The 19,259-nt window shown below is 47.7% G+C and overlaps 1 protein-coding gene across 2 annotated transcripts; it reads left to right on the top strand.

Annotated features, from left to right (window-relative positions):
* The first annotated feature begins 3,350 nt into the window (after nt 1-3,350).
* LOC119934653 (carbohydrate sulfotransferase 4-like) lies at nt 3,351-19,011 on the top strand. 2 transcript variants are annotated; one of them, XM_038754211.1, is made up of 3 exons: nt 3,351-3,451; nt 16,829-16,981; nt 17,142-19,011. In XM_038754211.1, the coding sequence occupies exon 3, from the start codon at nt 17,164-17,166 to the stop codon at nt 18,334-18,336; it is 1,173 nt and encodes a 390-aa protein (XP_038610139.1). In that variant the 5' UTR covers nt 3,351-3,451; nt 16,829-16,981; nt 17,142-17,163; the 3' UTR covers nt 18,337-19,011. The 2 variants fall into 2 exon arrangements, with proteins under 2 accessions (XP_038610139.1, XP_038610140.1); XM_038754212.1 differs by lacking the exons at nt 3,351-3,451; nt 16,829-16,981 and adding an exon at nt 13,282-13,336.
* The last annotated feature ends 248 nt before the right edge of the window (nt 19,012-19,259 follow it).

Raw genomic sequence — 19,259 nt, 5'->3', positions numbered from 1 at the left:
GCCTCAGTTCCCTCATCTGTCAAATGGGGACGAAGGCTGTGAGCCCCCCAGGGGACAACCTGATTACCTTGTAACCTCCCCAGTGCTTAGAACAGTGCGTGGCACATAGTAAGCGCTTAACAAATACCATTATTATTATTATTATTATTCTATTGGGCTCTCTCAAGAGTTTAGTTCAGTACTCTATCCATAGTAATGGCTCAGTGGGAAGAGCACAGGCTTTGGAGTCAGAGGTCATGGGTTCAAATCCTGGCTCCGCCACTTGTCAGCTGTGTGACTTTGGGCAAGTCACTTAACCTCTCTGTGCCTCAGTTACCTCATCTGTAAAATGGGGATTAAGACTGGGGTCCCCCCGTGGGACAATCTGGTCACCTTGTAACCTCCCCAGCGCTTAGAACAGTGCTTTGCACATAGTAAGCGCTTAATAAATGCCATTATTATTATTATTATTATTATTATTATTATTAATCACTTAAATTCTCCACTCTTCGATCTGTGACCTTTGGGCATTTGATTTCATCCCACCCTCAACGACCCCAGCACTTGGCACATGGGCCATTTCCATCCTGATTAGCCTGTATCTACCCCAGCACTTAGTAATAATAATAATGATAATGATGGCATTTGTTAAGTGCTTACTATGTGCAAACCACTATTCTAAGTGCTGGGAGTGATACAAGGGTGATCGGGTTGTCCCACGTGGGGCTCACAGTCTTAATCCCCATTTTACAGATGAGGTAACTGAGGCTCAGAGAAGTTAAGTAACTTGCCCAATGTCACACAGCAGACATGTGGCAGAGCCGGGATAGAACCCATGACCTTTGACTCCAAAGCCCGGGATCTTTCCACTGAGCCACGCTGCTTCTCACATAGTACACACTTGGTACGATTCCTGTCACACAGTAAGAGCTTAACAAATTCACTTTTTAAAAATCCATGTAATGATAATAATGACGGTATTTGTTCAGCGCTTACTATGTGCCAAGCACTCTTCTAAGTGTTGGGGTAGATACAGGGTTATCAGGGTTGTCCCATGTGGGGCTCACAGTTTTAGTCCCCATTTCACAGAGGAGGTAACTGAGGTGCAGAGAAGTTGCGACTTGCTCAAAGTCACACAGCTGACAAGTGGCAGAGCGGGATTCGAACCCACCACCTCGGACTCCCAAGCCCGTGCCCTTTCCACCAAGCCGCCGTGCTTCTCAATATTTCAGTTTGTAGATATTGAAGTCCCTGAGGATCCCTGTGGAGATGGAGAGAGAGAGACAGAGAAAGAAGGTGAGAAAGGGATCAAAGTGATTCAGAAAATTGGAGGTGGGGCCTGGGAGGTGATGAATGACAGTCATTGGAGTGGGTGGTAGAGTCATTCATTCATTCAATTGTATTTATTGATTTATTGAGTCAGATGATGTGGGCTTCAAAGGAAAGGAAAGAGAGGGATGGGGAGAGAGAGAGAGATATGGTGCCAAAGTGGCATTAGGAGCGTGGCTCAGTGGAAAGAGCACGGGCTTTGGAGTCAGTGGTCAAGGGTTCAAATCCCAGCTCTGCCACTTGCCAGCTGTGTGACTTTGGGCAAGTCACTTAGCTTCTCTGAGCCTCAGTTCCCTCATCTGTAAAATGGGGATTAAGACCGTGAGTTCCCCGTGGGACAACCTGATCACCTCGTGGGCCCCCCCAGAGCTTAGAACAGTGCCTTGCACATAGTAAGTGCTTAATCAATAATTAGTAAGCGCTCCCAGACTGAGCCCCCTTTTTCCTCTCCTCCTCCCCATCCCCCCGCCCTACCTCCTTCTCCTGCCCACAGCACCTGTATATGTTTGTACAGATTTATTACCTTATTTTACTTGTACATATTTACTATTCTATTTATTTTGTTAATGATGTGCATCTAGCTTTACTTCTATTTATTCTGATGACTTGACACCTGTCCACGTTTTGTTTTGTTGTCTGTCTCCCCCTTCTAGACTGTGAGCCCGTTGTTAGGTAGGTACCATCTCTATCTGTTGCCAACTTTTACTTCCCAAGCGCTTAGTCCAGTGCTCTGCACACAGTAAGCGCTCAATAAATACGATTGAATGAATGAATTAGGAGGCAAGAATTAGGGAATCAGTGTGGCTTAGTGCAAAGAGCAAGGGCCTGAAAATCAGAGGACCTGGGTTCTAGTGTCAGCTCTGCCACGCTTCTGGGCAAGTCATTTAACTTCTCTGTGCCTCAGTTACTTCACCTGTAAATTGGAGATTAAGACCTATTCCCTCTGACATAGATTGGGAGCCCCAGGTGGGACAGAGACTGGGTCTAGTCCTGTTTATCTAGAATCTATTCCAGCATTTAATACAGTGCCTGCCACAGAGGAAGCCCTTAACAAAAGAAGGGAGCCAACCCTTCTCCCTTTCTCAGTGAGTCTTGGGAAGTGGAGAGAAGATGAGCCCCCTTGGAAGAAAGCAACAGGGGAGACATCTGGGGAGAACCAGGGTTCAGTAATGACAAGGTCAGAGGGGACTGCACAAGGGTTGAGGAAGGGATGGATGGGACAGGCCTGGGGGGGAGGGCATGAGATTAACATATCAAGGAAATTCTCAGGGGTGGCCACGGGAAAGGATGGGGCTGGGGTGATTAGATTAGAGCAATTTAAAAGAGAATATTCTGAGCAGTAGCAACTTAATCTGGAATTTCCAGCAATTAATCGCAGGTTCTTCGGGGGGGGGGTGGGAAAGGAGACACCCAGCGGGCTCTCAGATAGCTCACCACCCCATGTCTCTGCTTTCATTCCTGTTTTTGGTTTGACTGATAAAAATTTCATCAACACCCCAAACTTGATTTTTATCACACTCATACACGATCATTTGACCTATTCCATAGTGGACGAACACCAGCGTGTTTTGCTCTAGGTTATCTTTCTGAAGACAGTTTGTGGCTGCTGCAGTCTAGCCTTTGCTCCACCCTGGGATCTTCTAGTACCCCCCACTCCCTCTTTAACCACCACTCACCTGGCCTGGGATTCAGTGTATGCAAAATCCAGTCCCTAGCAAGGAAATCGCTTTCCAGAATGGGCGTGGGAGCTGTGAGACTTCTTCTTTCAAGCTCTCCCCTGCAGCGTTCTTCAGGGAGGCTCTTTGTTTAGGGGTGAGTGAAAATTCTTTCCTGAGAATTTCCTTGATATGTTAATCTCATGACCCTGCGAGCTCACAGCCTTGGTGGGGAGCCCTAGGATGTTTCCAGTAGTTTGGGGAGGGTGCCTGACTATCAAATATCCCTCCCAAGTCTGAAAGGTGGGGCCCTGCAACAGTTCTCTGCAGGTTTTACCCAGGGACGGAGCAGGGACAGCTTTGCAAAGAGCAGGAGTAGGAGGAAGCTGAATCTGAAGTGAGCCAGAAGCTGACCAGATGGAGGTTTGGTGACTGGAAAACTACTTAGCCTCTCCAAAAGCAGAGGGGAAACTATAGCGGCCAAAGAGGTAAGATCAGAGTCTCTCTAGCCTCTTTCTTTTGAAATGTGGTGTTGGAGAAGGCTTTTGCGAATACCACGGACTGCCCGAAAGACAAACAACTGGATTTTAGAGCAAATTCAACCAAAGTGGTCTTTGGAAGGCCAAATGACTCGACCCGGAGTAGCACATTTTGGACACAGAATCTGGAGGAGTAATTCTCTGGAGAAGACACTAATGCTAGGAAAAGTCCAGGGGAAACGTGGAAGGGGCAGGCCGGCAGCTAGATGGATAAAGACCATAACAATGATAACAGAAGACCCATAAAAAAAAGGTTGCGGATTATGGCAGAGGACAGAACGTTCTGGAGAAAGTATACCCCCCATGGAGTTTCTATGAATTGGAAACGACTCCACGGCACTTAATAATAATAAGCCTCTTCCCAGTACAGGAAATTTGATTCAGGGTGCCTACTATTTGTACACTGTGGCGAGAGATGTCATATGTATATATATGTATATACACACACAGATATATATGTCTATATAGATATAGATAGATATATATATATAGAGAGAGAAGCAGTGTGGCTCAGTGGAAAGAGCACGGGCTTTGGAGTCAGAGGTCATGGGTTCAAATCCCAGCTCTCCCAGTTGTCAACTGTGTGACTTTGGGCAAGTCACTTCACTGGGCCTCAGTTACCTCATCTGTAAAATGGCGATTAAGACTGTGAGCCCCCCCCCCGTGGGACAACCTGATCACCTTGTAACCTCCCCAGCGCTTAGAACAGTGCTTTGCACATAGTAAGTGCTTAATAAATGCCATTATTATTAGTGGATAGAGCCCAAGCCTGGAAATCAGAGGACTTCTAGACTGTGAGCCCACTGTTGGGTAGGGACTGTCTCTATATGTTGCCAACTTGTACTTCCCAAGCGCTTAGTACAGTGCTCTGCACACAGTAAGCGCTCAATAAATACGATTGATTGATTATTCATTTATTTATTTTACTTGTACATATCTATTCCATTTATTTTATTTTGTTAATATGTTTGGTTTTGTTCTCTGTCTCCCCCTTCTAGACTGGGAGCCCACTGTTGGGTAGGGACCGTCTCTATATGTTGCCAACTTGTACTTCCCAAGCGCTTAGTACAGTGCTCTGCACACAGTAAGCGCTCAATAAATACAATTGATTTATTGATTGATTGATTGGGGTCTAATCCCAGCTCTGCCACTTGCCTGCTGTGTGACCTTGGGTAAGTCACTTAACTTCTTAACAGACACAGGTCTGTTACCTCATATGCAAAATGAGGATTCAGACTGTGAGCCCTATGAGGGACAGGGACCGCGTCCAACACAATCATGTTGTATCTTTCCCCACACTTAGCATAGTGTCTGTCTGGCACTAGTAAGTACTTAACAAATACCATAAAATGTATGTTACATATGCAAGTATATTTGTATATACATCTACGCACTTTAAAGTTCCTAAACTTCCAGCAGCTTCTCTTCCTCCTGGATTCAGGAAGTGGAAGACATGGGGTTAAGGAATAATAATAATCACTGTGCTATTTAAGTGCTTACTATGTGCTATACGGTATGCTAAGTGCTGGGAAAGATATGAGTTAACCAAGCCAACACAGTCCCTGTCCCACATGGGGCTCACAGTCTAAAGAAGCAATCTTTGCTCTGCTGTTGCTGCTTCTGTAATTTATATATTATACATTATTTATTTTATTAACGTCTGGCTCACCCTCCAAACTGGAAACTCACTGTGGGTAGGGAACGTCTCTGTTCTGTTGTACTGTAATCTCCCAAGTGCTTAGTACATTGCTCTGCACATAGTAAGGATTTTTTTATAGCATGTATTAAGCGCTTACTATGTGCAAAGCACTGTTCTAGGAGCTGGGGAGGTTACAAGGTGACCAGATTGTCCCACGTGGGGCTCAAAGTCTTAATCCCCCATTTTACAGATGAGGTAACTGAGGCCAGAGAAGTGAAGTGACTTCCCCAAAGTCACCCAGCTGACAAGTGGCGGAGCCGGGATTTGAACCCATGACCTCTGACTCCAAAGCCCGTGCTCTTTCCACTGAGAAAGTAACTATTGAGAGAGGACCTCCTCAAAAGCCATAGTACTGGGCACCAGAGAAGGCATTTATTAAGGCATTTATTATTAAAGAAGGCCTCTCCTAGAGTAATAATAACAAAAGTATTTGTTAAGTGCCTTCTCTATGCCAATCAATGTTTCAAGCATTGGAGTCGATGCAACCCAATCATGTCGGAGACAGTACCTGTTTCACAGGGGGCTCCCAGGCTTAAGAGAGAGGGAAAACAGGTATTTAATTCCCATTTTACAAAGAAACTGAGGCTTACAGAAGTGAAGTGACTAACCCAAGGTCATACGGCAGGCAATTGGCGGAGCTGGGATTAGAACCCGGGTCTAGACTGTAAACCTCATGTGGGCAGGGATATCACTTCTGTGATATTTTCCTCCATTCACTCATTCATTCATTCAATCGTATTTATTGAGCGCTTACTGTGTGCAGAGCACTGGACTAAGCGCTTGGGAAGGACAAGTTGGCACCAAGGGCTTAGGTGCTCTGCACAGAGGAAATGCTCAATAAGTACCACTGATTGATGGATTGATTGGGTCTCCAAGCCCTTTCCACTACGCCATGCTGTACATTTTGGGGAACAAAGGAGTGACAGGGTGGAGGTTGGGAAGGAGGAGGCCAATGTTCGCCATAGTGCCAACTATCCCAGTTTATCCAGACCCCTCTCCGACAACGAGCTCAGCCCCGGGACCCAACTTCCAGAGCACCATTCCTAGAATGTTTCTGTGATTTTTTTCCCCTTCTCCTGGCTCCCCTCTTGGCCTCCCTGGAAGGCCTGGTGGGGGTGAGGACACTAGGAATATGCTGAAGCCATATTGCGTATAGGCTGGGATCCAGACACTGAATGGCCTGTGTCTCTCTCCCTGTTTCCAGCTGGTTTACAAAGGATTCCTGAATGCGGCAGACGCCCCAGATGGATCGGTGCTCACGTAGTAAACGCTTAACAAATACCACACCACAATGAATGAATTATCCCCCTCGTCCCCCTCTCCATCCCCCCGTCTTACCTCCTTCCCTTCCCCACAGCACCTGTATATATGTATATATGGTTGTACATATTTATTACTCTATTTATTTATTTATTTTACTTGTACATTTCTATCCTACTTATTTTATTTTGTTGGTATGTTTGGTTCTGTTCTCTGTCTCCCCCTTTTAGACTGTGAGCCCACTGTTGGGTAGGGACTGTCTCTATGTGATGCCAATTTGTACTTCCCAAGCGCTTAGTACAGTGCTCTGCACATAGTAAGCGCTCAATAAATACGATTGATTGATTGATTAATTATCAGTACACCGCTCGGCAAACAGTATGTAGTCAATAAATAATAACAAGAAGCAGCGTGGCTCAGTGGAAAGAGCACGGGCTTTGGAGTCAGAGGTCAGGGGTTCAAATCCCGGCTCTACCAGTTGTCGGCTGTGTGACTTGGGGCAAGTCGCTTCACTTCTCTGTGCCTCAGTGACCTCATCTGTAAAATGGGGATTAAGAGGGTGAGCCCACCGTGGGACAACCTGATCACCTTGTAACCTCTCCAGTGCTTAGAACGGTGCTTTGCACATAGTAAGCGCTTAACAAATGCCATAAAAAATAATATTGATGGATTCTTCAGGAAGGAGTGAAGCTGTCATTTCAAGACAAATGCTCCTAACATCAAAACAAATGCTCTTAACATCCAAGAGGTTTTTTTGCTTTGTTTTTACTAACCGTAGTGGCAGATTCCAATAGATGAGCAAGATATGTTAACAAAGGGTAAGTGTTAGTGTCCTGGTGTTTCTGGTTTCTGCTCAGCATTCCAGGGATAACTAAGCTTTCCTACTAGCCCAGCAGGCCTTTCGGATTAGTAGCAGATATGACACACAAGTTTATTTCGGTTGCTGTCACTTCTTGTCATTCTCCCAGTCGGAAGAGGATTCAAGCAGGCAAAGTCCTCTCCAGAGCAGAAGGGAAATTTAAACCCCACTGGGTTTTGGGAAGCAGCATGGCTCAGTGGGAAGAGCCCGGGCTTTGGAGTCAGAGGTCACGGGTTCAAATCCTGGCTCCGCCACTTGTCAGCTGTGTGACTTTGGGCAAGTCACTTAACTTCTCTGGGCCTCAGTTCCCTCGTCTGTAAAATGGGGATTAAGACTGTGAGTTCCCCAGTGGGACAACCTCATCACCTTGTAACCTCCCCAGCGCTTAGAACAGTGCTTTGCACATAGTAAGTGCTTAATAAATGCTATCATTATTATTATTATTTTTTTTCAAATAAAGCGAGAAGCAACATGGCCTAGTGGAGTCAGACGGACCTGACTTCTAATCTCGGCTCCAGCACCTGTCTGCTGGGCAGGTCGCTTCATTCTGATGACTTGCCACCTGTCCACATGTTTTGTTGTCTGTCTCCCCCTTCTAGACTGTGAGCCCGCTGTTGGGTAGGGCCCGTCTCTATGTTGCCAACTTGTACTTCCCAAGCGCTTAGTTAAGTGCTCTGCACACATCATCATCATCAATCGTATTTATTGAGCGCTTACTGTGTGCAGAGCACTGTACTAAGCGCTTGGGAAGTACAGGTTGGCAACATATAGAGACAGTCCCTACCCAACAGTGGGCTCACAGTCTAAAAGGGGGAGACAGAACAAAACCAAACATACTAACAAAATAAAATAAATAGAATAGGTATGTACAAGTAAAATAAATAGAGTAATAAATATGTACAAACATATATACATATATGCAGGTGCTGTGGGGAAGGGAAGGAGGTAAGATGGGGGGGATGGAGAGGGGGACGAGGGGGAGAGGAAGGAAGGGGCTCAGTCTGGGAAGGCCTCCTGGAGGAGGTGAGCTCTCAGTAGGGCCTTGAAGGGAGGAAGAGAGCTAGCTTGGCAGGTGGGCAGAGGGAGGCCATTCCAGCCCCGGGGGAGGACGTGGGCCGGGGGTCGATGGCGGGACGGGCGAGAACGAGGTACAGTGAGGAGATTAGCGGCAGAGGAGCGGAGGGTGCGGGCTGGGCTGTAGAAAGAGAGAAGGGAGATGAGGTATGAGGGAGCGAGGTGATGGACAGCCTTGAAGCCCAGGGTGAGGAGTTTCTGCCTGATGCGCAGATTGATTGGTAGCCACTGGAGATTTTTGAGGAGGGGAGTAACATACCCAGTGCGTTTCTGGACAAAGACAATCCGTGCAGCAGCATGAAGTATGGATTGAAGTGGGGAGAGACACGAGGATGGGAGATCAGTAAGCGCTCAATAAATACGATTGAATGAATGAATTTCTCTGGACCTCAAATACCTCAACTGTAAAATGGGGATTAAGACTGAGAGGCCCATGTGAACATGGACTGTGTCCAACCTGATTTGCTTGTATCTACCCCAGTGCCCAGCACACAGTAAGTGCTTAACAAATACCATTAAAAAAAAAAAAAAGGGATCAATGATGGACCTAAGACCAGACTTTAGATTTTAGGGGCTACCAGGAGTCATACTAATGACCAACTTTACTTTCTCTTCCTTGAGGAATATTTGTTTCCAAAAGTTTGAAAGGTTTGGTTGTTCCCTCCAGACTAAATGATTCACACTCCTGACAAGCTTATTGATCAACCTAGTGAGGAACAGTCACTCTAAGTAACATTTCTTAATATTGCTTGGAACCACAGAGCTCTTTCTTGGAGACACTAAAACAACAGGTTGCGCTTCAAAAAGGGACAAGTTCAAGATAGTTCATTTAGGGAAAAATCACGTCCCAAATTCGGGATGGGAGAAGACTGACAGATGGGTCAGTGTCAGGGCAAGGTGAACAAATGAGCAACATGGTAGCATTTTAAAAAAAACAAACCCAAACCAAACAAAAAATCCTCAGTAGGGTACTGGGATGAATGAACTCATATGAGCTGTGAACCAATCAATCCAGATTATGTATTGAATACCTACTGATTGTAGAGTGCTGTACTAATATTCGGTTCACTGTGGTAAGGTGTGTGTCTTTGGGCAAGTCACTTAACTTCTCTGGGCCTCAATTACCTCATCTGTAAAATGGGGATTAATAATAATAATAATAATAATATTGGCATTTATTAAGCGCTTACTATGTACAAAGCACTGTTCTAAGCGCTGGGAGGTTACAAGGTGATCAGGTTGTCCCACTTGGGGCTCACAGTCTTCATCCCCATTTTACAGATGAGGTCACTGACGCACAGAGAAGTTAAGTGACTTGCCCAAAGTCACACAGCTGACAATTGGCAAAGCCGGGATTTGAACCCATGACCTCTGACTCCAAAGCCTGTGCTCTTTCCACTGAGCCATGCTGCTTCTCCAAGACTAAGATTGGAGACGCTCCAAGACGCTGCTTCTCCAAGATTAAGACTGTAAGCCCCACGTGGGACAACCTGATCACCTTATAACCTCCCCACGCTTAGAACAGTGCTTTGCACATAGTAAGCGCTTAATAAATGCCATCATTAATATTACCATTATTAAGGTATTTGTTAAACGCTTATTCTCTGTCAAGGACTCTACCGGGCTACTGGGTTGGAGTCAGTGGAAAGAGATTGAACGCAGTCCCTGTTCCTCACTGGACTCACAGTCTGAGGGGGAAGGGAAAACAGGCATCATCACTATTTTTATAGATGTGGAAACTGAGGCACGGAGAAGCTAAGCAACTTGGCGCAGATCACAGAGTAGACCAAATGGCGGAGCTGGGACTAGAATTCAGATCTTCTGACTCCCAAGATACAAAAGAAGGAAAATACTTTTTTTTTTGGAAGATTGAAGCAATTGGGAGGTCCAGAGGTGCTGATTGGTCAATTTCTTACCCCCTATTCCTGGGTTTGGCTGCCCCACAGTTCTTCCTGTTCAGTTAAAACACTGATAACAAGGAGAGGCCCTAAACACTTTTCCAGAAAGGTAAAAGAGACTTTGGCCTGAGAGCCAGCCAAAGCTCTAGCTGAAAGCAGCGTGGCTCAGTGGGAAAGAGCCCGGGCTTCGGAGTCAGAGGTCATGGGTTCAAATCCCGGCTCCACCACTTGGCAGCTGTGTGACTTTGGGCAAGTCACTTAACTTCTCTGGGCCTCAGTTCCCTCATCTGTAAAATGGGGATGAAGACTGTGAGCCCCATGTGGGACAACCTCATCACCTTCTATCCTCCCAGCGCTTAGAACAGTGCTTTGCACATAGTAAGCGCTTAATAAATGCCATCATTATTATTATTATTAAAGTTCTCTTATTCTCTGATGCGTCAAAATCAAGCCTCCAAGGAGGTGCTGAGCAATTCAAGGGGGAAACTACAGTTCTTTCCTAATTAAAATAACCCCCAACCAGTCACCACCCTGATCCAACCAATTATCTTCCCGCCTTGACATCAGCCTCCTTGCTGATCCCCCTGCCTCCCGTTTTTCCCTTCCATTTCATAATAATAATAATAATAATAATGGCATTTATTAAGTGCTTGCTATGTGCAAAGCACTGTTCTAAGCACTGGAGAGGTTACAAGGTGATCAGGTTGTCTCATGGGGGGCTCACAGTCTTAATCCCCATTTTACAGATGAGGTAACTGAGGTGCAGGGAAGTGAAGTTACTTGCCCAAAGGCACACAGCTGACAATTGGTGGAGCCGGCATTTGAACCCATGACCTCTGACTCCCAAGCTTGGGCTCTTTCCACTGATCCACGCTGCTTCTCTAATAATAATAATAATAATGATGATGATGATGGCATTGATTAAGCGCTTTTACTATGTGCAAAGCACTGTTCTAAGTGCTGGAAAGTTCATACTTTGCTGCCCAGGGTCATTTTTCTAAAAAAGACAAACCCAACAACGTTCAGTTCACATCTCCCCACACACCTCAAAAACCTCCAATAGTTGTCGATCCACCTCCACATCCAACGGAAATTCCTTACCATGCCTTTAAGGCAGTCAATCAGCTATCCCTCTCTTGTCTTTCTTCCCTGATCTCCTACCATAATCCTCAGACTTTGCTCCTCTAATGGGAACCTACTCACTGCACTTCCAACTCGTAGGTCTCACCCCTTGCCCATATCCTCCTTCTGGGCTTCAACTCCCTCACCCTTATTCATATGTCAGTCTGCCTCTCCCCACCTTTGAAGCCCTCCTAATTTTACACCTCTTCCAAGAAGCTTTCTCTGACTAAAACCTCATTTCCCCTATTAACCTTCCCCTCTGCACTCTGATCTGAATAACGTAAGCACTTGAGAGTCACCCTCAGCCCCGCGTGATTTACGTACTTATCCTTACACTCTACCTTTCTGTAATTTATTTTAATGTCTGTCTGCCCCTGAAGCCCGGAAACTCCTTGTAGGCAGGAAAGTTACCTCCCAAGCACTCAGTACAGTGCTCTGCGCAGAGGAAGTGCTCAATAAATACCGCTGATTGACTGCTGAGCACTGGGCTATGAGCTAGGGAATAATAATGATAATAATTGTGATAGCTGTTATGCACTTACTATGTGCCATTCATTCATTCATTCAATCATATTTATTGAGTGCTTACTGTGTGCAGAGCACTGTACTAAGCGCTTGGGAAGTACAAGTTGGCAACATATAGAGATGGTCCCTACCCAACAGCGGGCTCACAGTCTAGAAGGGGGAGACAGACAACAAAACACATTAACAAAATTAAATAAATAGAATAAATATGTACAAGTAAAATAGAGTAATAAATATGTACAAACATATATACAGAGTGACTTGAATATAGCGCTTCAGCGCTTAGAACAGTGCTTTGCACATAGTAAGCGCTTAATAAATGCTATTATTATTATTATTATTATATAGATAGCACACCCCTCTAAATGTTTATCACAACCAAAAATTTGGTAACCCAGTTTTCTGGATATGCATATGCTAGGTATCTGAGCATGGGGACTTTCCTTTTTTCAGAGCAGTAGTTGCCCCAAATCAATCAATTAATCAATGGTATTTATGATAAGAATAATACTGGCATGTATTAAGCGGCTACTATGTGCCGAGCACTGTTCTAAGCGCTTGGGAGGTTACAAGGTGATCAGGTTGTCCCAGGCACTGTACTAAGCGATGGAGTAGATACAAGGTAATCGGGTGGGACCCAGTCCCTGCCCCGCACGGGGCTCACAGTCTTAATCCCCATTTTACAGATGCTGTAACTGAGGCACAGAGATGCTAAGTGACTTGCCCAAGGTCACAAAGCAGACAAGTGGCAGAGCCGGAGAGTCAGGCACAATCCCTGTCTCACATGGACCGCACAATCTAAGGCCCGTGTTCTTTCCACTAGGCCATGCTGCTTCTCCGTTTAGAGGAGAAAGCGTCCCAGACCAGGATACTGTTATTATTACTGATTTGTCAAGCACTTACTATGTGCCAAGCACTGTTCTAAGCTCTGGAGGAGACGCAAGTTGATCGGGTCGGACACAGTCCCTGTCCCACCTGAGGCTCAGGGTCTAAGAACGAGGTGCCCAAAGTTATTTAGATTCAAGCGGGCGGCAAGGATCGTGCAGGATTCACAGAGAGATCTGAAAGGCTGTACTGGCCTGCTTCTCGTCAGCTGCCTTACTGAACTGGAAGGTTTCCCAGAAGCTGGGAAATGAGGAATGGAGCGTGGGAAACAGAAGCTCTGCTTTAGCGTAGCTCCCTTCTCACCCTTCCTAGCCAGGGCCGGCTAGAAACAATGGAGAATCGGGGCTTTCCAAGTCACGCGGTGGGCTGGGAGCAAGCAACTTCTTCTTTCGTGTCCTCTACAGCTGAGGTCTGAAGGCAAATGATGGCTAACGATCATTAGGGAGTAAGGTTATGGAGACCGGATGCAAACAAGGGGAAACATTTGGTTTGAAGCCAGTAGCTGTTGGCAGGTGAGTCAGTGGATGCCCTGTTGGAGAGAATGGATTCCGAGTCCCGGACAGGGAAGTGGGAGCAATGGTTCGGCTTTGTGGAACACCTGTGAGAGCTACTGCTCTCCCGGAATAGAGGGAAGTTGGGCTTGGCCCCGTTTCTGACTCTTTCCTGGACTCTGGGCCTGATAGGTTGACATAATTTTTAATTATGGTAGATCAAAGATTAACCACCGCACCTTAGTTTTTTCCCTCTTCCTCCATGTTTTTCTGTCTTCCCCATCCTCACTTCCAATTTTACCCTGGTGAGAGGCCTTAAGTTCTTATTTCTCTTATGCTCAGGTGAGCTGTCTTCATCTCCTGCCCTCTGACCCTGATAGCCCCTATCAGTCCCGGCCTTGGGGATAACTCTGGTACAAGTGCTGTGGAGCTGGGACGGGGGAAGAGCGAGGAAGAGAGTCAGGGCAACGCAGAGAAGAGTGCGAGATGAGAATCACCCCAAGCCTGACATTCCATGTGCTCTTTCTCTCTGCTGCCTCACGTCATGTCCAAATAATATTAAATAAATGATAAAACAGCTTCTATGCTTTTGGCCGGGCTGGGGAGGTTAACAAGACTTGGACAAACCTGAGTGTCTTGTGGCCGCTGCAAGAGGTGGTCTCGCTGATATGGAAACGGAAAAAGGCAAAAAAAGGGAAAAAGGGAAGCATGAAAAGGGGGGTAGGATGAGAACCAAAATCAAAGCCCTACTGAGAGCTCACCTCCTCCAGGAGGCCTTCCCAGATGGAGCCCCCTTTTTCCTCTCCTCCTCCCCATCCCCCCCAGCCTACCTCCTTCCCCTCCCCACAGCTCCTGTATATATGTTTGTACAGATTTATTACTCTATTTATTTTACTTGAACATATTTACTATTCTATTTATTTTGTTAATGATGTGTATCTAGCTTTATTTTTATTCTGGTGACTTGACACCTGTCCACATGTTTTGTTTTGTTGTCTGTCTCCCCCTTCTAGACTGTGAGCCCATTGTTGGGTAGGGACTGTCCCTATATGTTGCCGACTTGTACTTCCCAAGTGCTTAGTACAGTGCTTTGCACACAGTAAGTGCTCAATAAATACAATCGAATAAATGAATGAATAAATGAACCAAAAGAATGCTGTGTTGGCAAACCAGGAACTGTTAGCATGAGACTGGGGGGGCGGCGGCGGCCAAGAGGGAAGTGGGAGAAGGTGAGGCCCATTTGGGAGAGAGCAGCTCAGGAGGCAGTGTCATCAGGTAAGAGGGGCAGCGTGGCCCTCTGGAAAGAGCATGGGCCTGAGATTCAGAGGACCTGGGTTCTAATCCTGCCTCCCACATGTACCCACTGTGTGATCTTGGACAAGTCACTAAAGTTCTCTGTGCCCCAGTTCCCTCATCTGCAAAGTGGGGATTTGATAATAACAGCATTTGTTAAGCACTTCCTATATGCAAAGCACTGTCCTAAGCGCTGGGGGGGGATACAAGGTGATCAGGTTGTTCCCGGTGGGGCTCACAGTCTTAATCCCCATTTTACAGATGAGGTAATTGAGGCACAGAGAAGTTAAGTGACTTGCCCAAAGTGTCACAGCTGACAAGTGGCGGCGCCGGAATTAGAACACATGACTTCTGACTCCCAAGCCCGGGCTCTTTCCACTGAGCCACCCTGCTTCTCAAAAAGGAAGTGTCAGAAGTGGGATTCGAACCCATGCCTCCATTCAGATACCAGAAGCCCGTTCTTCCTCCTATTTCTATCAGTCACATGTACTGAGCACTTATTGCTCAATAAGCAATTGCTCAATTGCTGCCCTAAGCACTTGGGAAAGTACAAAAGCTCTAAGCGGGACCTGATTATCTTGTATCTACCCCAGTGCTTTAGTATACTGCTTGGCACATAGTAAGCACTTAAATACCACAATTGTTAGGATTGACAAGATTATGTTTATGGTATTTAGTTATGGTATTAAGCCCTTACAATAGGCCAAAACACTGTGCTGCACCCCAGAAGGAGTTTGCTCCCAGTGGAGTTGGAAAATGGGGTTTTGAGAGGGAGAGAGAGAGAGAGAGAGAGAGAGAGAAAGATACATATATATATATCTTTATATATATATACATACAGGGGGAGGGGAATTTATATATATATATATCTTTATATATATATATACATACGGGGGAGGGGAATATATATATATATACATACAGGGGGAGGGGATGCTTGGGACCTGGTGTGATAAGACTGTAAGCTCACTGTGGGCAGTGAATGTGTCTGTTACATTGCTATACTGTACTCACCCCAGTGCTTAGTTCAGTGCTCAATACCGGTAAGTGCTCAATAAACTGACTGGATGATGGAAGGAGAGAACAGGGGTGTGATGAGGGGTTGGACAGGGAATGGGAGGGGATGAAAACCAGGGACTCTTTTGGGGCAGGAATGGGAAAGAGGAAGGGAGGGGCTAGGAGGACTAGAAGTAGGGATTGGGGGGGATACCAGGGATTGGGGGGACATTGGGAACAGCCTTGATGTGTGTGCGATAACAGGGAGAGCCTCGGTTTGCCGGGGGGATATTGGGAACAGTTTTGGTATGAATGGGGGGGGCGGGGGCACCAGGGACTTCCTTGGCACGGGGAAAGGGGGAGTCAGAGTTGGCCTTGATTAGGCTCTTGCGACATTTTAGCAGTTGTGAAAGTCAGGAGGGAAGTAGAGGGACCCGATGGAACTTTGTTGCTCTGAATGCCATAGTTTCTTGGTTTACAGCCCAGAAGAGATGGAGGCATATCCAGGAGAGAGATATTATGAGGTGGAAGGGAAGGTTTACTCTCTGGATAAAGAGAAGCAGCACGGCCCAGTGGATAGAGCACGGGCCTGGGAATCAGAAGGACCTGGGTTCTAATCCCAGCTCCGCCACATGTCTGCTGTGTGACCTTGGGCAAGTCACCTCACTTCTCTGTGCCACAGTTACCTCATCGTGCCGCAGTTACTTCATCCGTAAAATGGGGATTAAGATGGTGAGCCCCATGTGGGGCAGGGACTGTGTCCAACCTGATTAGCTTTTATCTACCCTAACAGTCAGTACAGTACTTGGCACATAGTAAGCGCTTTAACAAATACCATTAGAAAAAAAAAAAGCAGCTGGCTGAGAATGTGCAGTTTCAGAGTCCTATCCTTTCAGTGAAGCAAGAGGAGAGCTGAGAGGGAGCTGTAGTAATCAGAGACAGGGTGGGATCAAGGGGTCCCTGTCATCTCATGGTCTACACCATCATTGTCGTCGTCGTCAATGGAATTTACTGAGCTCTTAATACATGCACAGCACTGTACTAAGCGCTTGGGAGAGTACAATACAAGAGAGTTGGCAGACACGCTCCCTGCCCACAATTAGCTTAACGTCTAGAGGGGGAGACAGACACTAGTAGAAATAATGGAGTCCGAACCTCCCTGATTATAATGGCTGTCTTTGCAACAGGCCCCTGAACCCCCAAATCTCTTCGTCCTTGTTGTAGAGAGGGGAGCCCCGAAAGGAGACTGGGAGGACAGCTGACCCAGGTTCCAGCGGGCGGGCACAGACCTCTGTTGCCACCACATCCATTTCCCCTTCTCGCCGCGGATGCTCCTGCAGGCTGACTGACAGCGGCTGGTTCAAGAAGTAGCAGGGGGTAAGAGGCACAATGCTGGAGGAAGGAGGAATGCTGCCAATCAGGGCTGGGAAATGGGTATAAAAATATATACCCACTATATATGGAGGGGCTTTGGCTGCCTGGGGCGAGGAAGGAGGGTGCTGATTCTGCGATCCGACTCTCTTTGTGTTTCCGCCAGACTCTCCACCCCTGCCTCGACCATGCAACAGAAGAGCAAGATGAAAATGCTGCTGGTCGTCGTGGTGGTCCAGTTCGCTGCCATCATCCTCTTCTTCCAGCTGCGGAGCCACCGCCAAGGCCCCTCCCCGGAGGAGGAGCCGGGGGGCCGCGTGCACGTGCTCGTCCTGTCCTCGTGGCGCTCGGGCTCCTCCTTCGTGGGGCAGCTGTTCAGCCAGCACCCCGACGTCTTCTACCTGATGGAGCCCGCCTGGCACGTGTGGGAAGCCCTGTCTCAGGGCAGGGCCGCCGCGCTCCACATGGCCGTGCGGGATCTGGTACGTTCCGTCTTCCTCTGCGACATGGACGTCTTCGACGCCTACATGGGCCCCGGCTCCAGGAAACAGTCCAGCCTCTTCCAGTGGCCGGTCAGCCGGGCCCTGTGCTCCCCGCCCGCCTGTGGCCTGTTCCAGCGGGATGACATCATCAGCCAGATCGACTGCAACACCGTGTGCGGCAAAGCGCCCTTCGGGGTGGTGGAGGAGGCCTGCCGCTCCTACAGCCACGTGGTGGTCAAGGAGGTGCGCTTCTTCAACCTGCGGGTCCTCTACCCGCTGCTGACCGACCCCTCCCTCGACCTGCACGTCGTCCACCTGGTGCGCGACCCCCGGGCCGTGTTCCACTCCCGAGAGGGCACCGGCGATTACCTGACGCGGGACACCCGGATCGTGCTGGGGCGGCAGTGGGAGAGCACCAAGGAGGAGGACCGACCCTACCGGTTCATGCAGGCCGTCTGCCAGAGCCACACGGAGATCTACGAGGCCGCGCGGGCCCTGCCCGCCTCGCTGCGGGGCCGCTACCTGCTGCTGCGCTACGAGGACCTGGCCCGGGCCCCGCTGGCCCAGGTCTCCCGGCTCTACAACTTCACGGGGCTCCACTTCCTGCCTCGACTTCAGCTGTGGGTGCAAAACGTCACCCGCGGCCGGGGCCTGGGGCAGCACCCGTTCCACACCAACGCCCGGAGCGCTCTCAACGTCTCCCAGGCCTGGCGCTGGTCCCTGCCTTACCAGAAGGTGGTCCGCCTGCAGAACATCTGCAAGGAGGCCATGGCCCTTCTGGGCTACCGGCCCGTCCTGTCTGAGCAGGAGCAGAGGGACCGCTCACTGGACCTGCTGACCGCCACGAGACCCTCGCAGCCGAGCGGCCCGGAGCCCTGAGCTGAAGCTACGTTCCTCCCAGCAATCCGACCTCAGCAAAGGGCACCGGGAACTATCCGATCCTGGACATAACCACCCTCTCTGGGTACACAGACACTCTAAATGTGTTTAGCTACATGTGCCTAATCAGAGACGGTTTTAAGTGTTTCTCCTAGGTCCATAAATATTTTGCCATTTTGCTTCGGTGGCAAATGAAACCGTACGTAAGATTGAAAAAGAAACAGTAGAGAAATACAGGAGAGCGGCGGAAAAGAGAAGGAACAAATAAAGTTGGGTTTTTTTTTAAAGAAACTCCTCATAGGATCATAACGACAGGGACAGGGCAAAACCAAAGCAGTGTGAACTCAGAGGTCTGAAGTCGGGCAAGTTGCTACCCTTCCTACTCTTGGTAGCATAGATAACACTTTAACCCTACTTGAAATCAACGAAGAATTCAGATACCTCCCATTGAGGGATTAGCTGCAGCATAGAACACAAAACTCAAGTTGCCACTTTTGGTAGAACAGACCACTTTAACCTTACTTGAAACCCAATACCATCACGATGGGGAAAGCTGGCTGCCACGCCACACCAGAACTCCCCTTTTCACAGGTCTGTATGCCCCTCTACAATCCTAAGTCTGAAAGTCTGAGAAGCAGCGTGACTTAACGGATAGAGCACGGGCCCAGGAGTCAGAAGGACCTGGGTTCTAATCCCGACTCCACCACATGTCTGTGGTGTGCCCTTGGGCAAGTCACTTCACTTCTCTGTGCTTCAGCTCCCTCATCGGCAAAATGGGGATTTCAATACCTGTTCTCCCTCATACTCAGACTGTGCGCTCCATGTGGGATCTGATTATCATGTATCAGTACTTAGTTCAGTACTTGGCACATAGTCATTCATTCATTCAATCGTATTTATTGAGCACTTACTGTGTACAGAGA

Source organism: Tachyglossus aculeatus, chromosome 11, assembly GCF_015852505.1.
Source record: "Tachyglossus aculeatus isolate mTacAcu1 chromosome 11, mTacAcu1.pri, whole genome shotgun sequence".
NCBI classification, from domain to species: Eukaryota; Metazoa; Chordata; class Mammalia; order Monotremata; family Tachyglossidae; genus Tachyglossus; species Tachyglossus aculeatus.
Note: the sequence above shows the minus strand (reverse complement) of the source record. Positions and strands in the feature narration are given on the sequence as shown.